At 37.1% G+C, this 16,709-nt stretch overlaps 1 protein-coding gene across 3 annotated transcripts; it reads right to left on the reverse strand.

The window, feature by feature from the left end:
• Positions 1–1,830: 1,830 nt before the first annotated feature.
• mapk4 (mitogen-activated protein kinase 4) lies at positions 1,831–16,156 on the reverse strand. Of its 3 annotated transcripts, none has more exons than XM_084138675.1 (7): positions 15,973–16,156; positions 13,473–13,546; positions 12,469–13,049; positions 7,326–7,470; positions 6,428–6,589; positions 6,142–6,343; positions 1,831–3,555 (listed from the first exon to the last, which is right to left on the reverse strand). In XM_084138675.1, the coding sequence occupies exons 3-7, from the start codon at positions 13,009–13,011 to the stop codon at positions 2,598–2,600; spliced, it is 2,010 nt and encodes a 669-aa protein (XP_083994801.1). In that variant the 5' UTR covers positions 13,012–13,049; positions 13,473–13,546; positions 15,973–16,156; the 3' UTR covers positions 1,831–2,597. The 3 variants fall into 3 exon arrangements, with proteins under 3 accessions (XP_083994801.1, XP_083994802.1, XP_083994803.1); XM_084138676.1 differs by lacking the exon at positions 15,973–16,156 and adding an exon at positions 15,805–15,945; XM_084138677.1 differs by lacking the exon at positions 15,973–16,156 and adding an exon at positions 15,733–15,857.
• Positions 16,157–16,709: the final 553 nt, after the last annotated feature.

Raw genomic sequence — 16,709 nt, forward strand, 5'->3', positions numbered from 1 at the left:
CCCTTCACTATGTCCCTTTAAGGGCTCCGTGCAATATCATTGGGAAATGTGATGCGCACTTGAGTTGCGCTGAATTTCGTAATTGTCTGCGTTCAGGTATTTGTGTAACTGAACATTGGGCTGCAGTAGTTTGGCCACAGAGTTAGTTCTGACTCTGAGTTACAAAGAATGTCATTTTAGCCACTACTATTCTAGATCAAAAACTTTTTTTGCTTTTTTTGATGGACATTTTATAATTGGACATATCCAAAGAAATCACTAGGTAGGAGTTGCGCAAACAAAATCATCCATATCCTCAACCGGTGTGATGACATCCTCCCGTAATGTACTAATATCATTTAAGTTTCCATGTTCTTATCTGCAGTTGAAAATAGAATGTAGCCCAATCCTCTGCTGGCCTGCTGATTGCCTGCTGTGTCGTCTCTATTTCCATGATGAAGTGAATGCTATGCTGTTAACTGTCTGGTACCATCTGAAGACAGGGCTTTAGATTTAACAAACCCACTTATCTGCATATGTACTGTATTGCTGTATTCTTTCTTTTTGGAACTTTTTTTGTGAAAGTTGTCTGCATTTTAACTAATTAAATTATGGGAATTAAAATTACAAAGAATAACAATCTTCCGATCTCCTGTTTTAATTTGTTGATTGATGTTTTAAAGTTGAATCTCAACCCAGCTTAATATGGATGGACATACACTGCACGGCCAAAACAAATTAAATAGTTGCTGTTTGGATTAAAATTGGCAAATGCTTAAGTGTCTATGATTGGATCATTATTGCAGTGATTATTATGTTTCTAGCATGTTATATGTGTGGCAATAGTTCTTCTAAACCTAACTGATGGAGTGTGTAGCTTTTCATTTCTTAAACAACCATGTAGGAAGACACATCATGGCCATATTCCAGGATGACAATGTCAAGATTCATCAGGCTCACACTGAAAGAATGGTTGGGAGGGAGCATCATTTTCACACATGAATAGGTCCAAACACTAAATTCATTGAAAGTCTTTGAGATGTGCTGGAGTAGACTTTACAGAGTGCTTGACTCTTGCATTGTCAATACAAGATCTTGACCAAAAATGTGTACACCTCTTGATGGAAATCACATTTATTTCAATCAAGAGGTGTATACATTTTTGGTCAAGATCTTGTATTGACAATGCAAGAGTCAAGCACTCTGTAAAGTCTAACAATACTCAGAGGTGCCTGTTCATGTGTGAAAATTATTCTTCATGTCCCTCCGAACCACCATTCTTTCAGAATTTGAGCCTGATGAATCTTGACATTGACATTGTCATTGTCTGACAGCGTGGGTGCAATGTTTTTCTTTTACCAATGATATTGTAGAAATATCCTATGCACAGGCATATTTGACAGCCATGATTAATTCTTCAATCAGAAGTGTCCAATGATGGGGGTTATTAATAAAGAGGGTCAGACTGATCTATTCCAAAGACTCTTTCAGGGAAACATTGTTCGGCCAATCTACTTGAATGGGGAAATACTGAAATCTCTTGCTAAATTCACATTCAAACATATTTGAAATCTGAAACATTAACTGTCCCAAAATGTTGTTTCTTATCCTCAGATAGCATTAAAAGAATTGTATGAAAATTTAAAGTTGGCCAGCCAATGTGCATGTGCAGTCCCAGTGATGCAGTTACTTTACCAGTTGGCCCTTTTATTTAGAAGTACTTGTTCCATGTGTAGCAGTTTCTCCCATTCAGTGTAATATGTAAACTGTCTTGGCATATACTGTATAGTCTTTGTCTATACATGGTGGACAATAATGGGGGATGCCTTATGTAGAATGAAACATATTTTTCTAGGACATTGAAATCACGTCTTTATTTCATTGTGAGTGAAAATTTTAATATCAAAAGTGCCATTTTTTTTAGATAACTTAGTTAAAAAATTACTTCGATTACACACTTATTTTAATAATTTAAGTTCTTATTAAAAATTATGCTGACCTAAGTTTGTGCTAAACAGAATTAACGGACAAATCCTTCACTCTTGCACAATGTTTTTAGTAACATTCAATAAAACATTTTAGTTTCAAATATACAGAGGGCCTAAAGAGATATAGTTATGGAGGGAAATTAGTTGAAATGTGGAAAAATACTTTTTGCATTTTCCTTTCATTTCCCAAGAAATTTGCAAAATTTGTCTAACAAAATTAGTTTTCAAATGTTCAAAAAGATGGAATAGTTTGTAGAGAATTGAAGTGCGTGAAATCAAATACGAGAGTACACAGATGTCTCTCGCAAAAACAAATTTTCTTGAGAGAGAGAGAGAACATAGTTTCTTGGGGGAACAAATAATGTTCACATCACCATTTGCCCTCAGGGCTCCATTCGACTAATATCTGAAATCTCAGATGTTTTTTGCCTGGTTATCCTCTTCCTAAAGGTAAATACTTTGGATTTTTGGTGGAATACAGAATCTCAGCTTCAGGTAATAAAACAACATTCTCAAAAATCTTCTGGTCCTCAAAAGGTCCTCAGTGTTCACATTCATTCATGCCATCTTAAATAAGCTGCACTAATCAAACATCTTTAAAATCATTAAATAAGAAATAACAGATCTCTTCTACCAGTGCTCTTTATGACACCCGTGAGGGTTTGGAGTTTGTGTTCTGGAGGGTCTGTGATCTGAGATATTATGAACGTGGCTAACATTGCCTGGTTTGGGAGCATCCGAGTTCTCCGACAGTGCCTCGCTCTGACTACAAAGCCTCAGAGCCTGAGAGATAAACACATCTAGGTCAAAATGTTCCTCTCCGGAAGGATCCATCTGCGAGGGCTCTTCATCGATTTCACAAATGGAGGAAGGCGGATAATCAGATGCACCATGATGAGGAGAGGAAGGAGATGAGGGCAGCAGAGATGGAGGAGCGGAGAAGAATGGGGTAAGACCCCTGTCCTCATGGAGCTGGTGAGGGCTGCACAGTTGCAAAGGTGCTGGGATTTGCGTGTGAGAATGAGACAGCATTGTAGGAGACAGCGGTTGAGGAGGGGAACACGGGGAGGTGAGAGGTTCTTGAGGTGAACCGGGCGAGTGGAGTCCAGACTGTGTGCTCTCCACCCAGCGCGAGATCTCCTGAAACAGATCTCCGGGCTCGGCAGGAAGCTTCTCCACGCTGCCCCCTCTTGGAGCAGACATGCTGTTATGCCTCCAGTGAGACAGGTCCAGTATTAGCTTGGGTTCAGAGTAGTGCTGCGGCTTCCCTTCTCGCCACGCGATCTTATCCAGGTAGGACGGAGAGCCCACCTTGTAATCGCAGGAGGAGCCGCAGTCCAGCTCTGTGAATTGTCCGCAGACGCGCTCCAGAGACGAGTGGGACTGCTCCAGGAAGCGCTCTGCGGAGCTGCTGTGGGAGTATTTGCGAGGGTCAACCTGAGCCTCCTCGATGTGGGCCGTCGAGCTCGCTCGTGGATCTCTCTGAACTTCGTCGTCTTCTGCCTCTCCCAGCTCTGAGACGCTCTGCATGCACCCACACTGCTCCTGCGGCCGCCAATAAACGTCTGACGACAGACTACCATCATACCTGGAAAAAGTGTATACGCAGTTTTAGGATACATATGGACGTTTCGTACAAAGTATAAATAAGTGCATATTAGCAATTAGTCACAGCATTATTTAAAGGAATGGTTTAGGTCAAAAACACCTGCATCTCTTTTCCCACAATTTTTTTTTGAATTACATTAATGAACTTGGAAGTTTATAGGGTAAGACATTGCGCAACCAGCATATATGATAAAAAATAAAATCATGCACACAGTGTTAGTAAATTTTTATATAAAAACAAACCATAAATATTAAAAGTATGATTTCTGAAGGATCATGTGACTCAGAAGACTGGGGTAATGATGCTGAAAATTCAGCTTGGCAGTTACAGGAATAAAAATATTAAAATATAAAATAGTTATTTTTAATCGTAATAATATCAGGCTGCACATTACACATGTTAACAGTTGATCCGTGCGATCAAATCAATCAGTAAACTTGTCTGTGCTATCAAATACTTCTGTCCTGACCATTGTAAGTGCATTACTTAATCTACAAATTGTGTTTTCTCAAACAGAAAAGAGTCAAGTGGTGGTAATGAAGACCATCTGCGGCATCCACATTCATTTCCTTTAAGCATCAGCATTTATACACTTTGCTAATATTTGATAATATGATGTTTTAAAAGTTCATTCCTGATCTTTGGTCTAAGCTAACAAGCTTTTTCACCTCTCACTGTTGGTTCTGATCAGAAAAAGGAAGACTTTGTTTCAGATGTGCCCATATGGATACATAGAAGACAACAATGACATTCTTCGTGCTGTCACAGAGTCCGCTATGAGATTTAATTATGCAGGGGTTTAATAAGTTTCTATATTTGAACAGCATTCTACATCACTGGAAGGTCCTCTGGGCATTTCAGTGCCCATCTGTGTAAACTGCCTTTTACGTGACCCTTGTTTTCACTCTTCCAGCGCATGTGCCCACAAACTTTTAACAATCAAACTTTTATCATTAAAGAGTATCAAAGAACAACTGCAGACTTTAATTTGCTCTTTCAAAACTAGAATTAGTTTTTTTTCTGAGTTTCATTATGTAGTACCACAAGTTCTGCACTTTATTGGGTCCACAAATCTCAGCTCAAACTGGTTTTGTTTGCTACTTACTATTGTTAAAATAATGTTTTTTTTCTGGCAAACCGTAACGATGTACCCGTAGGGTAACAAACCCGTTTATGCTGCATATAAGATGGTAAACTGCCTAATAATAAAGTTGCAACAAACCAATAAAAGCTTTATCCTGGTCATACTATGTCCTGGAAGTCATATTAAAATATTTTTCTGACTTTGTACTGTACATAGTTTTTGGAAAAGACAGAGACTGTTTTCAGAAAGAGACCTTCGTTTCAGAAAGAGTCGTATAAAATATTTGAATGTCATTTTTTCATATTTTTATTTGTTATGAGAAATATATTTGTTGCTTAGAAGCAACTAGTGTTGTAACGAAACTGGAATTTCTAACTTTGATACGATGTGATACGATAATCGATACCATGGGGGAAACTGCCATATAGACATTTTTATTATTTTCTCATAATTTTTTGATAATTTGGGTAATTTGTCCCAAATAGGGAGGCTTTATTTGGAACTCTGATCTAAATTTACAAAAAAAGACAAGTAAACAGTCAGTAATAATATAAGAACAAATAGACAAATTGCAAACAATAGCACAAATAGACAAATTGCAAACAATAGCACAAATAAATACAATAGAATAGAGAAACAAATGAAATGAACACTGCTTTAAGTGTTTCAGATGGGTCTAACAGTAGTATTTGGGTTAGAAATATACAGAAATTAAATAACAAATGTAAAATAACACTGGATAGTCTTTATTATAAAAATACAGATTCATTCTTACAATTAAACGTACAAAAGTTCTTCAGTCAACGAGCAGCAAGCGATTTTCTCTTTGTCTTTTGTCCTTTGATTAACATGACAGACATCAGTAGGTTTATTAGGCTGCTGTCACTTTAAGAGCATGTGCACAGATCCAATATACTGTGACACAACATACATGCGTTTTCGTTCTCAATACTATATTGTATTATCCATGAATTAAGAATATCCTATTTTAATTAATTAATTAATTGATTGATTGATTATATATTACATTAAGTCTTATATTTAGCTGTTTTAGTGTTCTGAAATTCTTGATTAATTTCTTTCCATTGTCACATAGTGTTGTTTTCAGTCAGCATACCTAAAATGATCCCTAAATGTATTATTTACTCAGTATTATTATTATTATTAATTATATTTATTTTATTTATTTTATTTTTAGTTTAAGGTCCATGCCAGAAATACAACATGAATAAAACCTTGGAGTGTGGATTCTACTTTAAAAAGTGTGGATTCTACTTTATTTGAAACTTCAACTAAACAATGATTTTTTTTCTAGTTATATAGATTTAACAACATTCTTTATAAAAGAGCAAGAGTTTAAGTTTTTTATATTGTCGTTGGTCTGTGTCAGCAGCAGTGGAACTGTGAGTGCCAGGAAAACTGTAACAAATGACACAGCTCTGGGTGTTGAGTGCCTTATGTGTGACATATGAGAGGTGTACCTGTCCCAGTGGGAGCTGAGCGCATGACCGTGCTCAGTGACCACACTGTCCTCTAACTCGTCCTCTATGCGGAACGGCTGCAGGGAGACAGGCTCATCCTGAGGACACGAGTATCTCTGCAGGTATGAATGAGACAAAGCTGCTTCTGCTGTCAGCCGATCCATGGGATTAAAGGTGAGGATACACTCCAAGAAATCAATGCCTGAAATGTAGATTCAGTGAGTGAAATTGTTGATGCATCACAGTATCACAAATTTAAAAATATAATAATATATGCTCAGTTTACCTTTCTCCTCCACCTCTGGCAGTAGTTCTCTGAGTGACTTTTTGACCTCCCACCCTTGACCTACAAAAGAGGGCATGACCTTCAGCAGTTCCTGTCTGTCTTCCTCTCTAATAACAGGCACAGTGTCCAAAATCAGCTGCATCTGCTCCAGCTCATGAGCACCTTAGAGAAGAGAAACAAACAGAGGTGTCGTAACTTTGTCTATTTACATTAGGGTGCACTTAAGAAAAATGAATTACTATATCTGATTAATAAATGTTACACCAAGCTTGTGTAGTAAATTCTTACAGAAAAGAAGCAATCTTTTTTTTTTGTTTAATTCTTTTTTTTAAAATCAGTTTTAATTGTTGTCTGTACAAATGTAACCATATTTTTTATCATTGATACATTTCTTGTCAGGTCACTGTTTTTGTTTTGAACTGATGCTTTGTATTCCTATAAGTTTTGTTAAATTTGCTTAAATGTATAACAATCATGCCAATATAAAAATAGTTTAACACTAAATACTCTTTTTTTTTATTTTTTTATAGTCCATAACTATTTGTTAGTTTTATTACCATATTTGTATCATTAATAAAAAAAATCCCTATACTTGTCACTGCTTTTGTTGCATGTATTGATACTTTTGCAATATTGTATTTATTACAATCTTGCCAATGAAGTACAGTGAAATGAAAATGATAGAAAAAGAAATCGATTGATATGTCAGGTGGTCTAAACATCTATTTTTACTTTGCCACGTACAGCCACAAGAGGACGCTCTAAGACCGAGTCCGGATAATGAAGATTGATGTTCTTGTGTCTCAATTGAACTGTAAGATCTATAAAAACCCCAATAGAGCAACAGAAACAGTAATGACGGCCCCTTGCTCATTACTGAGGGCTCTTCTAGTCTTACCTGCGAACAGCATGCGTCCCGTGAGCATCTCAGCCAGAATGCAGCCTGCGGCCCACATGTCGATTGCTTTAGTGTAGTTATTTGGAGACAGCAGCAGTCTTGGTGAACGGTACCATTTAGTGACCATTCCCTCTGACAGGTATCCCTGCGTGGCAAAGATAAAATTAAATGGTGTAGCCTACTTCACATGATAATTGTCTTTTTTTATTGTCGTTTTGAAGGTTGACAAGATGAAAAAGAAGTCTGTCTGAATTTGTACACCTATTTAAATATATTTAAGTAAACCTAAAAATATATCAAAAATATCATACATTTAATTGATAAAAATACAGTAACATTAATATTGTAAAATATTATTTCAATTTAAAATAACTTTTCTATTTTAATATATTTTAAAATGTAATTCATTCTTGTGCTGGCAAAGCTTAATGTTTACATGATCTTTCAGAAATCATACGAATATGCTGATTTGGTGCTCAAGAAACATTTCTTATTATCATCAATATTGAGTTGGCTGCTTTATATTTTTGTGAAAACCGTGATACACTTTTTTCAGGATTATTTTATAAATAGAAAGCCCAAAAGAACAGCATTTATTTGAAATAAAAATATTTTTTTAACATTATAAATGCCTTTAATGCTTCTTTGCAAAATAAAAGTATTAATCTTCTACCAAACTGTAGTGATTGTGTAGTATAAAATAGATATAAATAAAAAAAACAGTAGGGTGTAAAAAATGCCATGTGACTGTATCTGTATAAAGTCTGATGAGAATCAGCTGATATACAGTAACCCCATGACTCCCAATAAATCTCCCATCAGCTCATCCTTCCTGCCTTCCTTCATCCTTTCCTCTTCTTTCTCACCTCCCACTCTCCCCCAGGACTCAGGTGATGAATTATTTGTGGGATTTTAGCAGGCAGCCTCAGTAGGGTGGATCTGAAGGGTGATGGTGACACAAACGAGAATGATATTTACATATCCTGTTTAAACAGAGGGCCTTTGTCTTCTCACTGGAGCTGATTCACTCAGACCATTGAAACTGTTGACGATCACAAGCAAGTGAGGCCAACAAAATGAGCAACGACTGAAAATGAGCAATAATGAGGACAAAATGTCAGGAATCAGGCATCTTGACCAACAAATGTCGGTAATGCTGATTTCGAGCTGTCGAGAACTGTCAGTTCAACTTGCGCACTGAGACAGACTCGACATTTAGGATGTTTTCTGCTGCCAACTTTTTCACTGGCCAAAAATAAATATTAATATATAGATAAATATTTTTAGGATAATTATTCTTCATAAATTATTCTTTTATGATATTTATATAAAAAATGATCACAAAAATATAATATCTCCATGACAGCTTTAAATTTGACTCTTGTGGATTGATTTGTTTATCAAGTTTCCGAAACAATCATAAGTCAAATCTGTTTCAAAGTCATGAAATATGATTAAGGAATTTAATATAGCTTTTTATACATCTCATTATCTATGGATTACTTATTTTGAATTGCTGCTTACGCTGGTCAAGCCATCATAAATGAGCTACAGAACACGAGAATGGGCCCATTGGTTCCTTATTTAAATATTGAATGAGTATAACCATCTGGGGCCGTATCAGTCCCCTGCCTGCACTGCTAGCATATGTGGATCCAGATGCTGCTGTGAATCCATAGTCCACTTATCTGTGATCCTCTAGATTTGGGAACTGAATGTTCCCTCCATGCTGAGAGGGGAACAGACGCTCTCAGCACTGAATGGCAGAGTTGCATGCACTCGCTCAGGGAATGGGTGAAGGGAACTACTGCCCTTAATTCACTCAAGCTCACTATACTCAGAGGTACGATACACTAATGATTCTTCAGACTAATATAACCTGCACCTTTATTTTACACGGGGCACAGGAGGCAGTCCAGGCTCACTTGGTATCCCAAAGGTGATGAGACATGACCAAAGAAAGAAAAAAATCAGCAACTTTGAAGTTTTAGAAAACAACTGTTTACAAAATTGAGAACAATAAATGTTTCTTGACCACCAAATCAGTATATTATAACGATTTTGGTCCATATGGGCATGATAGCAGCTTTGTCAGCTGTACTTCCATGATGTGAATGTCACATCACATCCCAAATATGCTTTATTAGACTGAGATCTGGTGATTGTGGAGGCCATTTGAGTTTATGAACTCATTGTTCAAGAAACCAGTTTGAGGTGATTTGAGCTTTGTGACATGTTATCCTGCTGGATTCAGCCATCAGAAGATGGTACACTGTGGTCATAAAGGGAAGGACATGGTCAGCAACAATACTCAGGTAGGCTGTGGCATTTAAACGATGATCAGTTGGTACTAAGGGTCCCAAAGTGTGCCAAGAGAATATCCCCCACACCACTAGCACCAGCCTGAACCGGTGATACAAGGCAGGATGGATCCATGCTTTCATGTTGTCTACGCCAAATTCTGACCCTACCGCCTGAATGTCGCAGAAGAAATAGAGACCCAAGCAAAGTTTTTCCAGTCTTCTGTTGTCCTTCTATAACCAGTGCAAATTATAGCCTCAGTTTCCTGATGTTAGCTAACAGGAGTGGCACGCGGTGTGTCTTCTGCTGCTGTAGCCCATCTACTTCAAGGTTTGATGTGTTGTGTGCTCAGAGATGATTTTCTAAGGTTTTTTAAGGTAATGTTGCCTGCCTTTCTTTCAGCTCAAACCAGTCTGGTAATTTCCTCTGATATCAACAAGACATTTTCACCCACAGAACTGCTGCTCTCTAGATATTTTCTCTTTATCTGATCATTCTCTGTAAACCCTGGAAATGGTTGTGCATAAAAATCCCAGTAGATCAGCAGTTTCTGAAATACTCAGACCAGCCTGTCCGGCACCAACAACCATGCCATGTTCAAGTCACTTAAATAATCTTTCTTCCCCAATTCTGATGCTCAGTTTGAACTTCAGCAGATGGTCTTGCATGCCTAAATGCATTGAGTAGCTGCCATGTGATTGGCTAATTAGATGCTTATTTTGGATTTCTTATTTTTGACTTATGTTTTTGAAGCAAGATCTGGCACTGCAGGAGTATAAACTGGTATCCAATAAGAACACATTCCACTAATGATTCCTAATGAGACAACATCGGAAGAATACTTTTTAATTCATTTTGCACAATAAATATATTGTTTTATAGTTAAACATACCAAAAACTTTTCTTTAATTGTCTTGTCTAAATGTTTGTGCATTAAATGTGGCTAAAGTGTACAACTTTTGAAGCCACTGAAGGCAAAGCAGCTTTGACATTTTGATAATAAATGAATATTTTGAGTGACATGAGAGCAGAGGGATACTCCTCTTATAGAGTCTGCAATCTCAGCTATTTTACTATCAGTGCATTGTATTTTAAACAGGGCTCTTGCAAGAATAGTCCATCTATAATTTTATTCTAGCTGTTCTTTCCATCCCAAATTGTGACTATCCCCCTTCCCTGATCATTCACCCCACCTTGTCCTGTCTCACACAAAGCTCTCCATTCATGTTGTCCTCCTGGTCTGCTAGTGTTACACAGTGAGCTCTGCTAAATAATACAGAAGCACAATGAGACAGTAAAGTGCCACATTAATCTTTCAGCTCCTATAACATCAAGGTAATTGTTCATAATTATTGTGTAATGCAATAGGGCATAATGTCAAAGTTTGAAAACATCTATCTATGTAAAATGCACCGAAATATGAAGTAACTTTAGACAGACTGTAGTCGTTATATTAATAGGGTTAATGTAGAGTCACCAGGATTAAATAATAACAATATCTGCATAAAACAAAACACTGTGCCCAAAAATGCTTCAATAAACTCTCCAAACAACTATACAAGCTTAAAAAACTATATTAATAGGTATTTTATGTACAAAACTTGTCTAAACTAACTTTTAGGAATATAAAATTACTTACAGATGCATAATAACAATAAAAAATATTATGTAGCATAGCAGATACTGCTTAAATTTAACGTGTAGCTGCCTAGACCTATGACAATGAGAACCATCAAAAAGATTAAAAGCAGATCTAAAATGCTTCTGTTCCTAAGGAGGTTATGTTGATGATAAAGCTGTAAATGGATTAATATGTCATTATCTTTATAGCCCGTAGCACATGATAATTGATAGGAAATGTGATTCTGCTAATCAAGGCCAGATTGTAACTGCAGGGTGAACCGCGATGAAAGCTTGTAAGGCAGTACAGACTAACAGTATGACAGTACATACTAGTACTAACATCAAAAAGTTCCCAAAAATGAACTAATATATCCAGTTATTCAACATGAAGTGAACCAAACTTCAACTTCTAAACAATAACCTGGTACATGAACAAAAAACATGTTATTGCCATACACACACACACACATACATACATATATATATACATATTAACAAACTAGATTAACATCTTGATGAGCTTTGATAGAATCGATATAGTCTTTTTATGACCAATACAAATTATTTCCATATTTCCAATGTCAAATAATCAATATAAAGAACAGATTTTTAATTTTGTTATATGTTTGCTGAATAAATGATCATAAAATACAATAAAAACATATGTATTGATTCTTTTTAAAATAATAATTATTACAATTATTTACATTTTTGCAAAGGTAAAAATGGTCACAAATAATCCATTATTTGGTCAATGTCTTATTGCTATGCTAATTATGAATATGTGATTATAATTGTTATATTTCTTTTTAATTAAATAATGTATAACTTAATGATAATTAAACTACAACAATAAGAACATAATATATATTATATATTATTATTTATTCATTTTTCGAACAAAACAATATTTTTTGGCAAATGTCTAATTGTTATGCTTCCTTGAATGAATGAATGTTAAAATGTTATTATCCATGATACTTAACTAATGAATATTGTAGAGACTCACCAAACGGTGCCATTTATCAATAGACCAACTACTACAGCACTGATAACAAATACATTTTTGAGAATTGACAAAGAAATATCAGTCAGATATCTCTATTGGAAACCATTGTACTATTTCTACTAACAAAGACTAGTAGATACCAGTTATTCTTTCTAGTGAGTGAAGCATTATGTGCTGCAGTCATTCCTGCCCTGCTGCTGTGACTCTTACCTTGTGCGAGTAATGTGGGTCGACAATGCGAGCCAGGCCGAAGTCTCCGATCTTCAGCAGCATTTGCTCTGTGTTGATAAAGATGTTCGCTGGCTTGAGGTCACGGTGCAGCACGTTGGCAGAGTGGATGAACTTGAGCCCACGAAGCAGCTGATAAAAAAGCAGGGTGGCGTGTTCAGCTGGCAACGGCCCTTGCTCGAGTAACCGTGCCAGGTCAGTTTCCATACACTCTTGCACAATGTATATTGCCGGCACATGGGTCAGGTCACGGGGTAAAGGGTGACCGGACGGCCCCAACACGTCATACACCCTGACCACGTTCTCATGCTGAAGGCGGCGGGTGATCTTCACCTCCCTCAGAGCGTGTTTTACGCTGACGGCATCTCGCATTACCAGCTTCTTCACTGCCACACGCAGGCCGCTGCGCCTGTCCACCGCAGAGAGGACGAGCCCCGACGCTCCCACACCCAGAGGACGCAGATCCTGGTAATGTCCCCCCAGGTCAAAGCCATATCGGAATGGGGAAGTATTTTGCCAGGCCATTGCTTAGAGAGGAGCAATTGGGCATTGCCTGTGAGAGGCTGGAGAGAGTAAGGAGAATGATAAATAACCGAATAATGCAATATTTTTATTACAATCTATAACTCAAATTACAGCTGCATGAAAACATTAACACTTTTTCTTGAAGAGAGAGATCTTAAATCACAGTGGCACACTAGCAAAGCAATGGGGGCACAGTACTGGGTGGAATACAACTCAACACCCTAGTACAGGGCAAGTGTTTCCATAGCAACATCCCACAGTCAGCCAGTGCCTGCTGCACACAGCAAACACTCTGAAACGCAGTCTCCCAGGATTCATCTCTACCCCAAAAACACTCCATGTTATATTCAAACTGAATTACACCCTGCGCTGGAGTTTGAGGTTCTCTGTGATGTTTGATTTTAACATTAGCAGCAGCATCGTGGGTGAGTTTCATCCATAATCTAAGAGTTTTCACTTGCCGTCTCGGGCTCCAGGCTGTCCTGTACCCTCCATGCTCCTCACGCAGCTATGTGTCATGCTCCTCGTGCATTCCCTTCAGAGGAGAAAAACAAATAATTAGATACTGATCACAATTACAATAAACATATGGACAAGTATGCTTTAGAAGTATGACCAAATTAACATTTTTACAGTTCATAGTTTATAATAATTTCAGCTTAGTGGTTTCCTACATTATTATATAAATAATGAGCAAAAAAGCATCTAGTTATTCCATAGACTTAAAGGGATAGTTCACCCAAAAATGACAGTTCCGTCATCATTTACTCACCCTCAAGTTGTTCCAGATCTGTATGAATTTCGTTCTTCTGCTGAACACAAAAGATGATATTTTGAAGAATGTCAGTAACCAAACAGTTGATGAGCGCCATTGACTTTTAGAGTATTTTTTTCCATACTATGGAAGTCAGTGGGGTACATTAACTGTTTGGTTACAGACATTCTTCAAAATATCTTTTGTGTTTCATACAGGTTTGGAACAACTTGAGGTTGAGTAAATGATGACAGAATTTTCATTTTTCTGTGAACTATCCCTTTAATAGTCTGATATCACTACAATACTATTTCTTGTTTTCCGAATTCGTAAAGGTGAACTTAGTAAGTTTTTGTTTACATTTAGCTGGCTCTTATTCACCTCAAGTGTCTTATTCACCAGCAGTGTCCGTTCACTTTTCAGCTGCATTGGTTCTGAAAGTATTTTTCCCATTCACTTATTCAAAAAACCTTGTTAAAATGGAACAAGTCGTGAACCAAACCAACCAGCTACAAGGTGAATTAAAACATTACACACTTTGATATGTAGCAAAAAGTATTTGTAAATCGGAAAAAAAGACAAAAGGTACAGAGTGTGTACTTAACGGCTTAAATGAGGGAAAAACTAAAATCCCATGAAGCTGTGTGAATGACAATCAAAATAAAACTGATGGAGAAACATGGGACATGGGAATAGGTGGGCACAAACAATATAATATATTTTGGTGATTTTTTTGCTTGTTTTGTTTTCTGATTGGTGGAGATTTCTCCACAGAATCATGGGTAGTGTTACACAGTAATTCTGCTGTTGAACACGATTTAAAAAAATAAGTTGAAATAATTCTGACTGACAGCTTCAACAAAAGCATATACCACTGATTACAAACCTTTTAGCTCACAGTAGGTCTGTTTTTAATGGTTTATATTTTAAGTTATCAACAAAAATCAATTCCTCTATGGAGGAAAAGAATGGAAATTTCCTTTCTGCATTCTATGCTAGTGGTTTTGGACTCTATACTGGCACATATTGGCATGAATGCATCAAGTTGTTTTTTTGTAACCAACTGAAGCTACTAATGAAGCTGTTTATCTCTAGTTTTGTATGTTTTTTCTCAAACAGTATCTCACACTACACACATCCATTTAATGGACATTGGTACTTTAATTGTTTATGCTATGTAAAGTGAGCAATAGATTAAAAAAAAAGTTAAAATTATAATTAGAAGTAGTATAACTCATCAATAGCGTGACACCACAGATCATGTGATGTCAACATAGAACAGATTTTTCTAGAACACTGATAGGCTACGTTTAGAGTAGCCTAATATGATCATTTTTATTGAGATTTCTCAAAAGCGTTGTTCCTTTTTGTGTAGGCTAAAACTTTTGAATAATAATAATAATAATAATAAAAATAAAAATAAACAATTACTGAGTGAGGAATCTAGTATAAACCAATGGGACCAGACTAGTGGGTGAGCCAAACTTTATAAATAATGCATATGACTATGGCGCTGACCGTGGAAGCGGATGCAATTTGTTGTTGAACGTTAAAACAGAATGTATACGTTTATTACGCGGAATTATTTTTATTGTTCATATTTAAGCACAACGTTTGGTAACGTAAAATAATAAGAACGGAGAACTTAAGCCTGTGAATGAAGCACAAATGAAGCTGTGGGTCCAGCTGAACACACAATAGGCAGCGCTGCATTCATTCGCCTTTGTGTGACAACAGTAACGCCTGTATTTGGTTCTGAAATTTAACGGATAACGTTACATACACAAACCCGTGCGTAATATACAGAATAAGAGCAGTTTCACTCGCAAGTCTACGCAGAAGTGACAAAAGAGCCTATAAACCTAAGAAATAGAGTATAGAATCAGATTTTGACAACACTATCTTCTTATCTTCCGGCCCATCCGCGGAGAAAACTACAAAGGCAGCGATGCTCCTGGATCTCTTACCGTCGCCTGCCTTTGTCAGCTGCTCCACGGGTTTGCTCTATTTGTGTTGGAAAAAAATACAAATGAACATACTTTTCCATCGGGAAAGTGATGTTTTCGTAGTTCAGAGTTTGTTATTGAATCGGCACTGGTGCAGTCCGGTAGATGGAGGTTTTAGTCTGTCAGTTTGCTGCTGCTGCTGCTGCTGCTGCCGTGAGGAATTTTCCGTGTGTGTTATCAGAGAATAACATAAGATCTTACCCGTGATAGTGTCAACGGGAGAAACCGCCGAGAGAGCGTTCATTTGAGATACACTGCATTCGTTCGCCTCCCGGTGTCCCTTTCCCACTGTGTGGATCTACAAGCTTTTCTTTGGCAAAACTCGTCGGTGCCCCCTTGATGACGTCACGCACTCCCCGTCCATCAGACGGTGATCCTGACACCTGCGGGCTTGTGCAGGACAAACACATCCTGTGCTTAAATGATGCACTTGACTGGTCAGTGGTCAGGGCATCTGTTTTCAACATGAAAAGTGCTTCACTATACAGACACACTCATTGTTTTACAAAGTTGATTCATTAACCTATAAAAAAATAGATTACGTTTTTATTTTATTTTATGGTAATGTCTGTACACTGCGTGTGTGTGTGTGTTTAAAAATCAACATCAACACGCATCCCCTTACAAATTAAATACGGTTATAAAATAACACGACACTGATGCCACCATTTCCAGAGAACGATCCAAATACTTTTTTGTCTGACTGACTGAGCAATGTTTCCTTTCACTCTGACCAATGGTCGTCTTTTTTTCTTTTATTTTACAAGATAAAGTGAACGGAGATGTCAAGATTAGGTCTCCCAGAGCTTTGCTTCTCTGTTTTGTACTTCCACACACTCTCACTCCTCTGGCCCTCATTCTGCTTATGTGGTTTCATCTCAAAGTTTATAAATGCCCAAAGATCAAGTACAGCAGTTCCTGGAAATAAAATGAACACC

Source organism: Abramis brama (assembly GCF_963993115.1).
Source record: "Abramis brama genome assembly, chromosome: 16".
Classification (NCBI taxonomy): domain Eukaryota; kingdom Metazoa; phylum Chordata; class Actinopteri; order Cypriniformes; family Leuciscidae; genus Abramis; species Abramis brama.

Coding starts and splice junctions, on each gene's coding strand:
- mapk4 (XM_084138675.1), bottom strand. CDS start 13,011: ATGGCCTGGCAAAATACTTCCCCATTCCGATATGGCTTTGACCTGGGG. Junction 6,344..6,427: donor GCCAGAGGTGGAGGAGAAAG/GTAAACTGAGCA, acceptor TCTACATTTCAG/GCATTGATTTCTTGGAGTGT. Junction 3,556..6,141: donor CTCAGCTCCCACTGGGACAG/GTACACCTCTCA, acceptor CACTTTTTCCAG/GTATGATGGTAGTCTGTCGT.